Source organism: Gouania willdenowi, chromosome 4 (genome assembly GCF_900634775.1).
Source record: "Gouania willdenowi chromosome 4, fGouWil2.1, whole genome shotgun sequence".
Taxonomy (NCBI): Eukaryota; Metazoa; Chordata; class Actinopteri; order Blenniiformes; family Gobiesocidae; genus Gouania; species Gouania willdenowi.
In genome coordinates, this window is record NC_041047.1 from 9336141 (window position 1) to 9350572 (window position 14432).

Here is a 14432-nt window from a genome sequence, read left to right on the forward strand (position 1 = left end):
ATACAACTCTATATTTATGACCCTTTAATATATAGTGACTGTTCTTACAGTGACACTGAAGTGAGTGCTTACAAAAAAAAAAAAAAAAATCACAAAACTCAGACATTTTAAAGAGAATCATCGAAAGGCAACCTTGGAATATAGTAGGCAACAATTGTAACAACATTGAAAACAATGGTAGAGTCATCCCTATCAGAACGAGTGCTAGCGAAATAGTCCGGCTCTCCAGCAAGAAAAAAAAAGGTAAATAGTTTCAATTTACACAGTGCTATAATTGTTGTTTTACAGTGAGAAGAAGATATAAAAAAAAAAAATCTATAACAGATTTATCAGCTACGGAAGAGGATCAGGGCCAATTTTAAAGGAGAAAATAAAGTTGAAATGTTGTGAATAAAGTTTATTTTCAAAATGACATTACATTTGACCCTTTTTCCCGAAATTTCAACTTTAATCGTGAAATTTCGACTTTATTCTTGATTTGCCCAAAATTATTTTCTCCATTAAAATTGGCCCAAATCGTCTTCCGTAATAATCCAAAACTTGGAGGTGCATTTTTCTAATGATAGATGAAGAAAAAAAAACAAACTAATTGATCAAACTCTTTCTGAATGCTATTTTACTGCTGAGGGAGAAAACAAGTTCATTTCAATTGGTATATACTGTGCTGCCAAGCTGAGTAATGAGAAAAGGGCACACCCACATCACATGTTTATAGCAACAATATTGTGAAAGTGTTTGCCATTTAACCTTGAGTGAAAAAAAAAAAGCTTTTTCATTTTACTAACCTTTTAGGCAACTTAGTATTTTCTTCCCTTTCTAAAATCTTTGGTTTTCTGATATAAAGGTTTGGTCCTAAAACTGGTACAAAAGGTCTTTGCATTTGGTTTTTGGTTTATTCAGCATGCAAAGCAAATAGTTTTTTAATAACTGCTGGATCCATAAAACCCTAATTTCCAACTCCAACCTGAATGCTTCATTATGGAATAGCAGAAACTCATAACAATCAGCTGCATAAAGCTCTTTAACACACTGTACAGTCATACTTTTGTTTGAATCCCACACATGTAAAATGTTACCCGACTTCCCCCCGTCCTTCCTCTTGGTGTTGACATCTCAAGGTGTTTGTGTCTGAAATGCGTCTGCAGGCTGCATGTGTAACTTAGTGCTAAGCAGAGAGTTGATGTACGGCCAAATACTGTCTGTGTCGGTACCGGAAAACGTGTGCAGAATTCCTTGTGACCTAAAGAAAGAATCAGAAATGGGCGGAAAAACAGCTTAGTTAAATTAGATCAAAACGTAAGAATGTGAAAATGAATGTGTAAATTACCAACTGATTCAACAGTAGATATCTCAGCCTCTCCAAATACACAAATGCAATGAAACTCCACAGTATTCCTGTGCTTATGTCTCATGATGGCAGCCATTTTTAATCCTAATTGGTTTTTCCACAAAATGCGCACAAATTAAATAAAAATTGGTTAAGAAAAAATCAAGGACATTTAAAGAGAAGCTTATTGATTGAATTGTGTTTTGTTTTTTCCATATAATGTACCTGAAAGTGCAAACTAGGGCACAATGGTGTTGAAATTGCACATTTTCCCGCCTAAAATCTACTACTTCAACCACTTCAGCTCAAACTAGTCTTTGTTTGGTCCCCTAAACTAAAATGAATTTGACCCCCCGGTGTACAGGGTCAAAAGTGAGTTACACACAAACATCTTTTCAAAACAAAAGCATCTCTTCATGTCTTCCATTAGTTTTTTAATGCTTTGGTAAATAGGGCTCTTGTTTTGAAGTTAGCGGGAAGTTTAGTCAGTAGCACAATGGAGGGTCTCCAGAAATCTCAGAGAAGTTGGCTTGAAATTTGTTTTTCACGACTTTTATGGATCAATTGTCCACATGTTGATATTCTACTTGGTCACTTTCTCACTTAAAATGTTTTCAGAACTTTGAAAGGTGGAGAATCAACAGAGATATTTAGCCTCAGTGTGATTCGGGTTTTTGTCATTGTAGATTCAAAATGTATCTTGGGAAACTTGGAAGTATACTTCAGTGGGAACAGTCAACATCCTAATCCTCCTAACTATACTTACAGTATATCGTAGACAGTATATAATGTACTCCTTGAGTTTGAAGTGCATAGTACAGACTACGCCAAGATCGAACACAACCACAGAGACAGACAATTACAGTCATTTTAACTAAGAACAATTTAAATGCTCAAATTTGCCAGAACTATTTGTTAATGAACCTTTATATGGAACTGGAGAATGTTGAGTAAACCTACGCTTTCCCAGGAAGAACATGCAAACTCTTCTATGGATTCCTAACAAAGATTTAAATGTGATCATGAGCAGCTTGTTTTGAATCCAATGTAAGATAACACAATATCTATTTAATTAGTCATGGAACTGAACCAACTGTTGTACTTTAAACAAGCCTGAACATGCAAGTGTCTTTTTTAAAGATCCTAAAAGAAAAGAGTAAGTACTGGTATTCACTGACTTGTAGAGGTTAAAGACAGGCTTTGCCACGTCTTTGTAGTGTCTCAGTCGGGCCACCAGAGCTTCTGGTTTGTCATCATCATGCTGAATCAGTTGCTCTCCTGTGATGTCATCCTTACCCTGGGAGAATACAAGTCACAACAAAAGCAAAGTCAACAGGCGGAAGACGATAGATGGAAAAACAGGCTTATGTTACAGCACGGTGCATGTGCTAAATAATAAATAGCTAAGCTTCATGCTCCCCAGCACCGCTTTTCAACAGTCATAGCATTAATCCTGTGAGGGTCTCACATTAAGATATATATGAAGGTAGGCCTGGGTGATATATATAAATACAGTATATATATTGATTTTTTTTTAGATTAATTCAAGTTTTTTTGCTGCGGACAATTCAAAAAAATGAATAATCCAACTTTCTTTTTCTCTCTTTTTCTCCGCGAGCTTTGTTTACAGAAAGAAAGAGGTTTTGCCTCCCTGACCAGGCTCTTTATTTATATTTCTGAAAATTGGTTTGAAACAAAATGCACTATTTAGCTAGATTTTGAGTTTCGCTAAGAGTACGATAGAGTGCACGGCACGTTCGTGACATGTAGCCCTGTAAGTTGTGGCATTGTTTGAAAAATGTTATTATTTTACATTGTACAAGTATTGACAGAATGAATTGTTAATGTGTTTGAAAATGGTGCAGACATTAATGTGAACGTCGACAAATTATAATGATTTTATTTTTTTTTGTTTTAACAAATAAACAGCTCTCACTTTAATTCCAAGAGATAAACAGGGGTTAATATGATTAAGTTTGATACAGTAAATAAAAACCTCCACCTAAACGTTTAGGTTTACCTGGACTTGGGGTGGATTAAAGCCCATGTTGTAAACTCGACCGCTGCCTGCATGAATCCAGCGGTCGCTCAGCCTCTCCCTCAGAGTCTCGTATGGGATGTTGAGGCTGATCACCAAGTCCAGCTGATACAAGGCGTTTAATGCCGACGCCTGTGTCAGAGTGCGTGGGAAACCTGGGTGAACATCCCAGAGAAAAGGTTAATCACATGACACACAACATCCCAGAACAAAGCATAACTATCACAACAAAGCATAAATTTCATTCTTTCATTGCACAAATACATTTTCCCCCAAGAAGCTTTAAAGTCTGATTAAAAATAATAAACTAATTCACATCCAGGACTCTCCAGTCTGTAGTTTTCTCCCTCATATGAATTAAATACTGAGTTAATGTGACTTTACAGATAAAGACAGCCTTGTTGATGATTTATTCACTCTTGTTTATTGATTCCTAGTCGCAACATAGACAAACAGATTTTCTTGTCCTTATTTTTCCTAAATTAGCTTTTCCTTAACCTTTTTTTACTTTTCTTATTTCTTTGTTTCTCTATTTTTCTGTATTGTTTAAAGCGGCTTTGACCCAAAAAAAAGCGCTCTATAAAATTGATGCATTAATATTACTATTATTATTATTGTTATTACTCTAACAAATAAATGTGAAACTTGAAAATGCAGACAATGGTGACTCAATAACCAGTAAAGATCCCAGCACTTGAGATCCAGACTGTGTCAGATAAGTGATTGCAAAAGAAATAGAAGACGTAGAAGAGTATGGGAACGATTCTGCAAAAAGTTCATCTACTCATTTACGCACTTTACATTTTATACTGATGTGTTGCATGTTTTGCTGCTGAATGTAACTTTCTCTATATTTAATTGATTGTATTTGTTTTTACAGGATTGTATTGTAACTCAATACTGTCGAAAAGTTGGCGTTGACTTGGTTTTATGCTTTCTTTTATGTTTGAACAGATGGAAATTAACTGTAGTGCTAAATATATATATATATATATATAATAATATATACGTAATATATACGTATACTGTTACTGTTACTTATTATATTCATTGTCCCTCCCAATTTAAACATAAATGAATAGGCAGCAACAGTTGTAAAAAAATTGATAACTGCTTTTGCTTCATGTCTTCTCCTGACCTGACGTCCTAAAATCTCTTAAAGGTATAGTGGATGATTTTCGGGAAGTTTCGAAAAGAAACGCCCTCTGTACATGCAAGAGAGCGTGCACAAGCCCAATTTTCCTCGTGCACAGCTCTATTTACAAGTTGGAGTCGGCATGCTCATACAAGCATACCTTCCAAAAGAAGATTTGCATTTTTCCCACTATGTCAGACTCACCACCGGTAAGTGAAAATCCATTTTCAAAGGATCCGATGCGCACCGGGCATGAGCACGTGCAACGTCCTTACATAAACATATCACCAGAATGATTGACAACTAGGAGGACCAACAGTCTAGATGATCCACCCGGAATTAGAAGCCAAAAAACATTGTCCACTGTACCTTTAACATTTAAAATAGTAGATGATCCACTTGTTCCACTGTCACCCCATTACAATATAATCCAACTTTTTCACAGATATTTATTTACTAATAAAGTTGTTTTTAATATAGGTAAAACTATGTATTTGTATGTTGGCGTTTCTGTTTGCATGTACTATACTGTGTGCATTACTTAACAGTAACCATTTGCTGGCCCTCATGATGTTGCTTAAGCTGCTGCTGCTGCTTTTAATCACAAAACTAACCTCCAGTAAAGTGTAAACCTCCTGTTTCAGTAAAAAGTAACTTCTTGTACATTATTAACAATGTCACAAACAAGAAAACAAACCATTTTTACTGGTGAGGCTAAAGTACCTGCATCCATGGCCGGGGCCAAAGGGGTGGCCCAGGTTGACAAGTGCCATCCCTAAAATCTGATTGGCCGCCCCATCCAGATTCACAAAAGACAAATGCAAATTATTTTTCTTTTGTTGAAACAGTGATAAATCTACAACCTTAACTAATATATATACACATATACTGTAATGATAAACTATTTTTTAGCTTGGCCTGAGGTAAGGTAACTACTTCAGTGTTATATCTTTAATGTAAATGTAACAGATGTTAGGTATGCTCACTCCCTGGTTGTCAGTTGTAATATTGGGAATTAGCAGCACTCACAGTGGGGAAAACTCAGGTACAGTCAGTCTTGTGAAACTATTGGCTCATGACTCAATTCATCTAAACAGCTGGATCCTCCTAAGTTCTTCCGCTGAAGAATTTTGGATTTTTTTCACTAGGCCCAATTTAAAAAATATATGTTTTAGAAATGCAAGCTAGTGCTTCCTGTGCTTTAAACATGATAAAAGTGCTTTTTGGGCTTCATACACAAAGTGTTTTCTTCATTGATTCCTTCAATCGTTAGTTAGAGGGTGATTTGCTCAAATCAGCCTGTTTGTGTAGAGTTGCTCAGAAAGTGACTTTTCAGAGGCTAAAACTCTGGAAAACAGGCGAGTTTGGGAAAATAAACCTCAAATACTATGTTTTGGGGGTTCTTAAAACAAATGAAGATGGGTGAAAAATAACATGATATGGATCCTTTAAGGAATTCTCGCTGTTGTAAGAATTGTTCTTTGTGGACTGCAAGATGTATCTTTATCAGCTGTAAAAAAAAAATAAAATATATATATATATATAAATAATTCACCATGAAAAATTGAAATCACAAAGAAAATAAGTTGCTAAAAGGTTCAATTATCTACTTCAATGAAACGGTAAAGAATATTTTATTGTGTTACCAGAAACTTCACCAGCACCACATGGTATTTGGTGTTTATTCTTACATTGTGATAGTAGTGTTAACTATCACTATATACTATCTTCCATCTCAACCAAATCTATAAAGCAAGGAATGTCTGTTTGTCTGTCTGTCCGTCTGTCTGTGTGTTCCTCAAATATCTCTGCGGATCAGGATCAGACTGTTTACTGAATCTGAGCAGGTTTTCATCAACTTAATTTAAATTAACCTCATTTAAATTATCCTGATGATATTCCAAATGATTAGACAAAAATAAATAGACACAAGATGCAACAGTAATTTCACCACTAGGGGCCAGAACATTAGAAGCATTCAAGTTATCATGAATGTACGATGTTTCAGACTCTACAATACATCAATGGTATCGTCCACAACAACACACAACTTGTTCCCACAGATCTTCTGTAGCACTGATGAGATGTTCATATGAAACAGTCTGAACAGGTGAAGCTGACGGAGGCTGCTCAGCCCCTCCCCCCGTTTGTAGCGCTTCACCAGAAATGGCTGTAATTTTACAGACACAAAATATATGCGGGAACTACTCGGCTCTGTATTTTGGAGTGCGTGATTAGCTGCATATACTGTATATATGTGTGTACACCGATACATATAGACGGTGTCGGGGAGTAACAGATTACAAGTAACGGTATTATGTAATCAGATTACAAATTATGAGTAACTGTAATCCGTTATAGTTACAGAACTCAATAGATTACACAACATTACTTCTCTGTTTCACGATTTATTCACTCTCAACATGCCAAATCTAAATATGAAAAAAACATAACATGCCCGCACTTGTAAACCCTTGGCCTGACATTTGAAAAATGACATTGATTTATTGTGACCAAGTGAAGCACTTCAGTGAATTTATAGTTGGAATCGGTTCATCTACTACATTTATAATACCGGTGTCACAGTCTGAGTTTACCTCCGTGCGGAAATGATCACCCTAACCCTAACATAATCCAAAAAACCAATAAAACACGTGTGCGTTTACTTTGAAAACAAAAATAAATTATAATTTTTTGAACAAAAATTCATTTTTCGGTAGTGCGCACATGCGTATATACAATCTCAGTACAATGTGAACTCAGACCATGACACCGGTAGGGGAATAAAACATTATTAAATATGATTACTCTCCTGTTTATGCATAGAATTTTAATACGTAGTAGTTTCTGTGACAAACACAAAGATAAAACATGTTGCCACTAATCAAGAGCCTTGAGTGGATGTCATTTTACACTACAAGGTATCAATGGTCTGTAAAATCAGTCCACGACAAAGTTTTTATTCAAAATTCTCAAAAATGCTGTTTTTTCACCAAAAATTCCCATTTTAGTACCAATGTTTTGATGCATGAATTGTTGCTGGGTTATAAATTCAGATTTACACCTACATAAAATAGTCCAAAAATAGACTTTTTTAAAAAAAATGGCATTTTTTTCGCAAAAATGATCAGATCGGAAAAATGTTGGCACTAATCTAAAGCCCTGAGTGAATGTCACCTTACAGGAAGGTATCAATGGTCCACCTCCTTTCTTTCTTTAAAATCAGTCCACGACAAAGTTCCTCAAAAATGCTGTTTTTTGCCAAAACTCGACCGACCTAAACTTTGTTTTTCATTACCTGAAACCCCCCCATTAGTACCAATGTGTTGCTGTTTTCAGACTAAATGCAAACAGATATATAAACAACTTTATATTTATTATTCAATCTATTTAAAGTAAGTCCGAAACACTAAATTGGGAATTTACACTACAGACTAAAGTGAATCCAATATTTTGCTCTTTTGTGACTCTTATCTGATGTTTTTTAGTATTTTACGAGTGGTGCAACTCACAAATCAGGTTAGGCCACTGTCCTATTTTTTCACTAGTTGTCGTGGCAGTAGTTTTACATATTTGAACTTTAAACATGTATAATGCTTTGTGTTTGTTCTGTTAGGAAAACATTTCTTTGGTATGTACGTTGTTGCGATGCGGAGCTGGCATTCGATCCACACCCAGATATGATAAATTATTGTATAGCATTAACTACATATCACATGCATTTTTTATTCTTTAGATGTTTAACATGTTTTGATGCTTCAACATATAAGGAAAATGCCCATGTTGCAAATAATTATAAACTAGGGTAAACAGTATTATTAACTGGGATTTTAAGTGTTTGTTTTATCATTTGAAATTTAGTGTGCCACCTATGCCCCTGCAGTGGCCCCCCTAACCAAGATTTCCTAGACCCGCCCCTGCCTGCATCCATCCATCTCATGATATCTATGCAACCCACACTTTGGGAACCACTAGCTTTAGGTGAATACTACATTTATCTTTGTTCTTAGATGAAGGTATAAAGAAACCACGCTTATAATCTTGTTTCTAATGCATCTCTTGAATCAAATGGAAAAAAAGGATCATATCAGTATCATATAACTGAAGGACTCTGAAATACAGATACCCCAAGAATTCAAGGAAATCAGTTACAGTTAATCACATTTTTACAGCATTTTAACTGTGTGGATGCAGCTAATTTTCCTGAAGATCTGAAGTATTTTGCCGCAAGTCACTGGTTTGCTCACTCCTGCAAAATGACTGAAACTCACTGGTCACGACGACCTTCAGAAAAGCACTTGAGATTGCAGAGTTTTTATCCTTATCATAAAACTTCAACATTAACTTCACCACCAAAAAAAGTTTCCAAAGTGATTATCTTTCTTAAAATGTCTATTTACAGACATGCCTACAGTATAATGAACTAGAGATTTCTGAAAGCATGTGAGTGGAAAGATTGACTGCGAGTTTGTTGCATAAACAATGCATATACTGTAGTGTAATACATACTAACAAAGGCTGCAAGATACAAAACACTCAGGAGTTTGCACGTGTTTGTTTTTGTGTGTTTATATCAGTGAGAGCGCACTGTAGCTGTGCCCACTCCACATTCTTGAAGCCAAAATACAGCACTTAGGGGCGCGTCCATCTTGAAAATTTGACGTCATTTGGAACTAGAGTCTGCGCCGTAGGGTCTGGTGGGAGGAGCCCTGGTTACACGCCCCGCCCATTTAGCGTACTGCCCTGATGACTTACGTAGCCCAGCTACACCAAGAACATACAGTAAGTATTTTTCCCGTCTGGAAATTCTACCAACGTCTTGTTCATATCACAGAGGTTAGTACAATGCTATTCACAAAGAGAGCTACGCAAGATCCACGGCTGTCAATCATCGTCATATATGACGTAAAATCCCATTTTTCAACCTCAAATAACTTATTTAAAACAAACTTAACAGAAAAATGAGCTCTTGAACACAATGTAGGGTGATAATAACTAACAATCACAGCAGAGTTTAGCTTTGGAAAAAAATTATGTGACGAGTATTTTAACTTTACAGTTTGACCCACATCCCATCTGTTATCATTGAGGAGGCGGGGTTTATGGCCTATACTGCAGCCAGTCAGCAGGGGGAGCTCTAGAAATAAAAGCTTCACTTTTGGAGGAGCTTGTCCCTTCCATTCTTTTTACAGTCTATGGTTTATATTGAAAGTTAAACCCTGCTCAATACAAAAAAAATTGGTACTTAAACAGATTTAAAATAGATTTTGCTCCTTCAATACATAAATATCAGATATAAATATTCAGGTCAATGGATTAAAAGCACAGCATATGGTTGCGTTAAGAAAAATGTAAAAATCTGGTATAGGGTGATGGGGGATCCCATACTTAGTGTCTGCTGAATGTGTTCTTTTTTTGTCGCTGAGTTTAAAGTTCTTATTGATGATTTTAAGATGTTGAATGTTTTCTGTTGCACCTTTTGATCATGTGAAGCACATTGAGTTGCCTTGTGTATGAAATGTGCAATACAAATACATTTGCCTCGCCTGCTTTGTTCCAATAACTTTAACGTTTCCTAAGTCCCAAAGCCTTAAAAGTGACCAACCATCTTTGGTGTGGTTGTAAATGTTCTTTGTATTTACTAATGCCTGTAGGATAATCTTTAAACATGAAATAGACTTGAATCCTGAACATTATTAACTTTCTTTCTGCAGGACATCACACATGGCCTCTTGCGTGATTCATTACTCACTGAATGAGACACGCCTTAGGATGGAACTTGGTCAACGGGCAACGTAACATATTTGCTTATTCTTTGGCTTTATTTACCACCTTCCATATGCTCAAATGTTCACATTCGCTCAGTGATAACACTCTGTTGCATTTGTCTTTAACTATATTCTTTATTAGTGGTGGCACTAGGTTAAAAAAACTCTTCTTCTCTTCTCAATGGCATCTACGAAACTGCAATATGTGTTTTATAGACTTGGCTGTTTTTTTTTGTTTTTTTTTTTAATTTAATTGATTGGTGTTATTTTATTTTCTTAAAGGAATTGTACATTTTGACAAACCTTTTATTTTATACAGATGCCTTTGTGGAAAATTGTGCAATATCTCCCTTTTTAAGTTTATACATGAGATGTTTACTGTACGCAAGGGAAACATGCCAAGATTTATTACCAAAAATAAATGTGGGGGTGAAAGTAACTAGTAACTTTTACTTTGAGTAATATTTAATTGAGCTATGTTTCACTTGTACTTAAGTATTTTATGTATGACTTACTTGTACTTGTATTTGAGTACAATTTCAATCAAGTAACAGTACTTCTATTTGAGTAGGATATATCAGTACTCTCTACACCAATAGTAGTACGTTAGTATGTGATTTAGAACACAGCCCTATTGGTGGCAATAGGCGTGATATGCTTAATAAAAAGCAGAAGTGTAGAGAAAACAGTTTGGCCCCCAAACACAGCTATCCAACATGGGATTTTAGGGGTGTCGCCTTGAATGGCCAATGAAAACGTAGGCATGGTTGCCACTGGCAGTCACAGACACACGTGCATTACTGCATATTTGTAACACTTTTAAAATATTCTAGACCAAAGGTGGAGAGGATCAAAATGCAAAGCTTACTTTCCCACTCACCACGCAAACAGGTCGGAGAAAAAAATGTTGCTGTGATTGTAACACTAATCTGTTTGTCTTACCATCCAGCAGCCAACTCTGACCACTGAGCTGCTCGAGTCTGGGAAGCATCAGCTTGGTCATCAAATGGTCAGGCACCAACATGCCTCTGTCCACGTAGGACTTCACCAGGAGGCCTGCCTCTGAAACGCAGCAGCACTAATTATTACAGGGCGGGAGAACATGCATGGTACTACATCTTCCTGGCATTTCAGAGGAAAACACCACAGGAGGTATAGCATCCAGTGGAACTGGTTAAGATTAGGTTCATTCTCTAACCCACATGTGTCAAATTCAAATCCGGCCCTTCGGAACATCCAATTCAGAAAGTAAAAATGACAGAGAAAACATGAACCACTGTGTAAAAGGAAACTCAACAGTATTTGCAGGGGCTCACACTTTACCTGGTGCTTTTATTGCACAATTTCAGTCATTTTTCATGTTAAAGAGTTTCCCTTAATTGACTAGAAATTGGTGACAAAATCTAGGAATTTCAAAGTGAAGATTCTGTTGGGACTGATTTCTGTCACTTATTGCTTGGATATGTTGGTTTCTTACATATTTTGTATTTTATGTATATGTAGAAGTGCAAACCGTATGGCACAATAATATTAAAATTACCGTACTTGTTTTCCAGCAACAAAAAAAAAATAAATAAAAAATCTGTTGCCCTCTTAAGATCAAACTTCTCCGTATTTGGCCCCTGAACTAAAATGAATTTAACAGCTCTGGTCTAAACAGTCACAAAGAGAAATATTAAAATGTGGCTTCCTTTCCTTTTAATCACGAGAATGCAATAGTTAAAAGACACAAGTCATCGTTTGTTTTCAGACACACCCACTTATTTAAAAATAACGATCTCTATGCAAAAGAAGCTTGAGTTTACTATTCAACTTTATATATATATATATATATATATATATATATATATATATATATATATATATAGTTAAAAGAAATCATTGTAATCGTTCAAAGCTCAGCTGGCAGGGAAACAGGGAAATTTAAATTGTTTCCAGTTGCAGGTTTTGATGGGGGCACCATTAGTGGTTTAAGATGTTCGGGGGACTTTATGATGTTGTAAAACTCACAGTGCGTTTTAACCCTAAGTAAAGCACAAAAAAAGTTAGATTAGGTAGAATTTTAAAAGTAAAACTATAGCTTTTAACAACAAATCAGTGGGGCTTTATAACGGGTTTAAAACGTGTAATAGAAGTTGATTCTTCATAACGATTCACTCTCCGAGACGATTATTGTGCAACATAAAAGCGGAATCGCTTAAGATTCATGCGTGCAGAAGAAAGCAGAGGAGGCTTTTGATGAGGCTTTTTTTCCTCTGCAGTCTGCCTCTTCCTGTTGGCCCCTCAGTGGTAGTGTTGATGTTTGTTTGTTTTGTTGTGCACAAGTCTCTTACCTGTCTTTGCAGCGATGCCCTCTCGCAGGTAGTGTCCACTGGACAAGTATTGTAACCCAAAACTTTGCGCAATCCGCTTTGATATTGTGCCTTTCCCTGATCCTGGTGGGCCCATGATAGCAGCTCGGAAAAACTTAGACATGGCTTCCTTTATAAAACCAAACAAAAACAAAAGACAAGCAGTAAAAAAAAAAACAAAAAAAAAACAAACAAACCTCAATGAGATGCCCACGTGCCACTTTTTTGTCTAAAAACCGTTTGACCGATAACGAAGTAAAAAAAATAAATAAATAAATGAAACTACAAAACGAAAGCTGTAAATGTCACTGTGCTGTGTCCGTGTTTTACGCACAGCCCAGTGAGTGCGCACACAGGATCAGTGCTTTCTATTCTACTCAAAATCGTCCACACGCCTTTTCCCTTTTTTCCACTTCCCTCTTTAACGCACAGCTACGTCTTTAAGAAGACAGGCTTGGCTTCTCTCTGCGAATGAATGACGGAGACTCCACAACGCCCTACTCCCCTATTCTGCTGCTGCGTCCATCCTCTGCATAAAAAACACAACAACAAGGTAAACTGGGTGTTGTAGTTTTTTGGAGCTCGAGTATTGTATGTCAGCACAAAGACGGAAGTAAGTTCTAATAGACCTGAAACGATAGTGTTTTACATATATTTTAAAAATAAAAATAATAAACTTGTCTACTTAGAGCATGAATATCTAGAAAACTTTTAATACAGCGAGTTTGAACTTTGGTGTCTGCCAAGACTTTTTGGAGAGGCGTGGTTTTGGAAGGAGAGAGCAGTTAAGGACAAGCTCAGAAGTGTTGAAAGCTTTGCACCTCTCCAAATACTGTCACTTTAAACTCAAAGCATTGAGGCTTTAAGACAGAGGAATAGAAAAGTAGCCCATACTTTTCATACATATAGAATAGAATAATTAGAATACATTAGAATGGAATAGAATATGAGACAATAAATTAGAATATAATAGAATAATTATAATATAACAAATTAGAAGAGAATAAAATAAGTTTCCTTTGTTGTAATTCCAGCAATAATCTGTGATAATTTTCCCTCGTTAAAAATATGTCAAGGTTAAATCTAAATGTTACATTTAAATATAAATGCTAAATGACGAATGTAAATATAAATGCCAAATGTTAAATCTAAATGTAAATATTTAATCTAAATCTAAATGCCTTGTTTGAGTCAATTATCTTTTATTTTTGGTACTTCCGGTTAATTTGCACATTAGTTAAATATTTAGTTTGACCTGTGACATTTAGATTTAATATTTACATTTAACATTTATGAGAAAACAACAAAGGTGGAGTTTGAGATTCTTGCCAGGGGAGGCAAAAGAAGAAATATAATTCAATATATAGACCACAACCGCAATGTGTGTAACATACAATAATGAAAAAATGATTAGTAACATAATTGATAATGTTGACTCCAAAAATGTGTCATACATAAACAGCAGAGGAAGAATTCCGCAACAGAAGAAGAACCAACCTAAAGTCTCAAAAGTTTGGGACCATTTCACTGAAAACTTGTACTACACACCTGAGGTAGAACTAACATCTGTGACATAAAACTAACAGTAATATGTTAGAATCAAAGCAGAAGAAAACTATTTTATATATAAAAAATTTTTAAAAATGGGACGAATTTGGGAAAACTATATTGAAAACTTTTGGCCACTAGGCGGAGCAATGCTACCCCCAAACTCTGCGTATGGAAAACAAATAATACAAATTTCACAAATATTGCTGTAAATCTGATTAAAAGTAAAAAATAAATAAAATTAAAAAATCACATACATTTCTTA

At 35.6% G+C, this 14432-nt stretch overlaps 1 protein-coding gene across 1 annotated transcript; it reads right to left on the reverse strand.

The window, feature by feature from the left end:
- Positions 1 to 1045: 1045 nt before the first annotated feature.
- On the reverse strand, positions 1046 to 13135 carry ak4 (adenylate kinase 4). The gene is made up of 5 exons (XM_028444566.1): positions 12602 to 13135; positions 11211 to 11330; positions 3348 to 3520; positions 2506 to 2624; positions 1046 to 1240 (listed from the first exon to the last, which is right to left on the reverse strand). Exons 1-5 carry the CDS (start codon positions 12741 to 12743, stop codon positions 1114 to 1116), a joined length of 681 nt encoding a protein of 226 aa, XP_028300367.1. The 5' UTR covers positions 12744 to 13135; the 3' UTR covers positions 1046 to 1113.
- Between the last annotated feature and the right edge of the window lie 1297 nt (positions 13136 to 14432).

Coding starts and splice junctions, on each gene's coding strand:
- ak4 (XM_028444566.1), bottom strand. CDS start 12,743: ATGTCTAAGTTTTTCCGAGCTGCTATCATGGGCCCACCAGGATCAGGG. Junction 11,331..12,601: donor GGGCATCGCTGCAAAGACAG/GTAAGAGACTTG, acceptor GCTGCGTTTCAG/AGGCAGGCCTCCTGGTGAAG. Junction 2,625..3,347: donor TTAATCCACCCCAAGTCCAG/GTAAACCTAAAC, acceptor GTATTCTCCCAG/GGTAAGGATGACATCACAGG.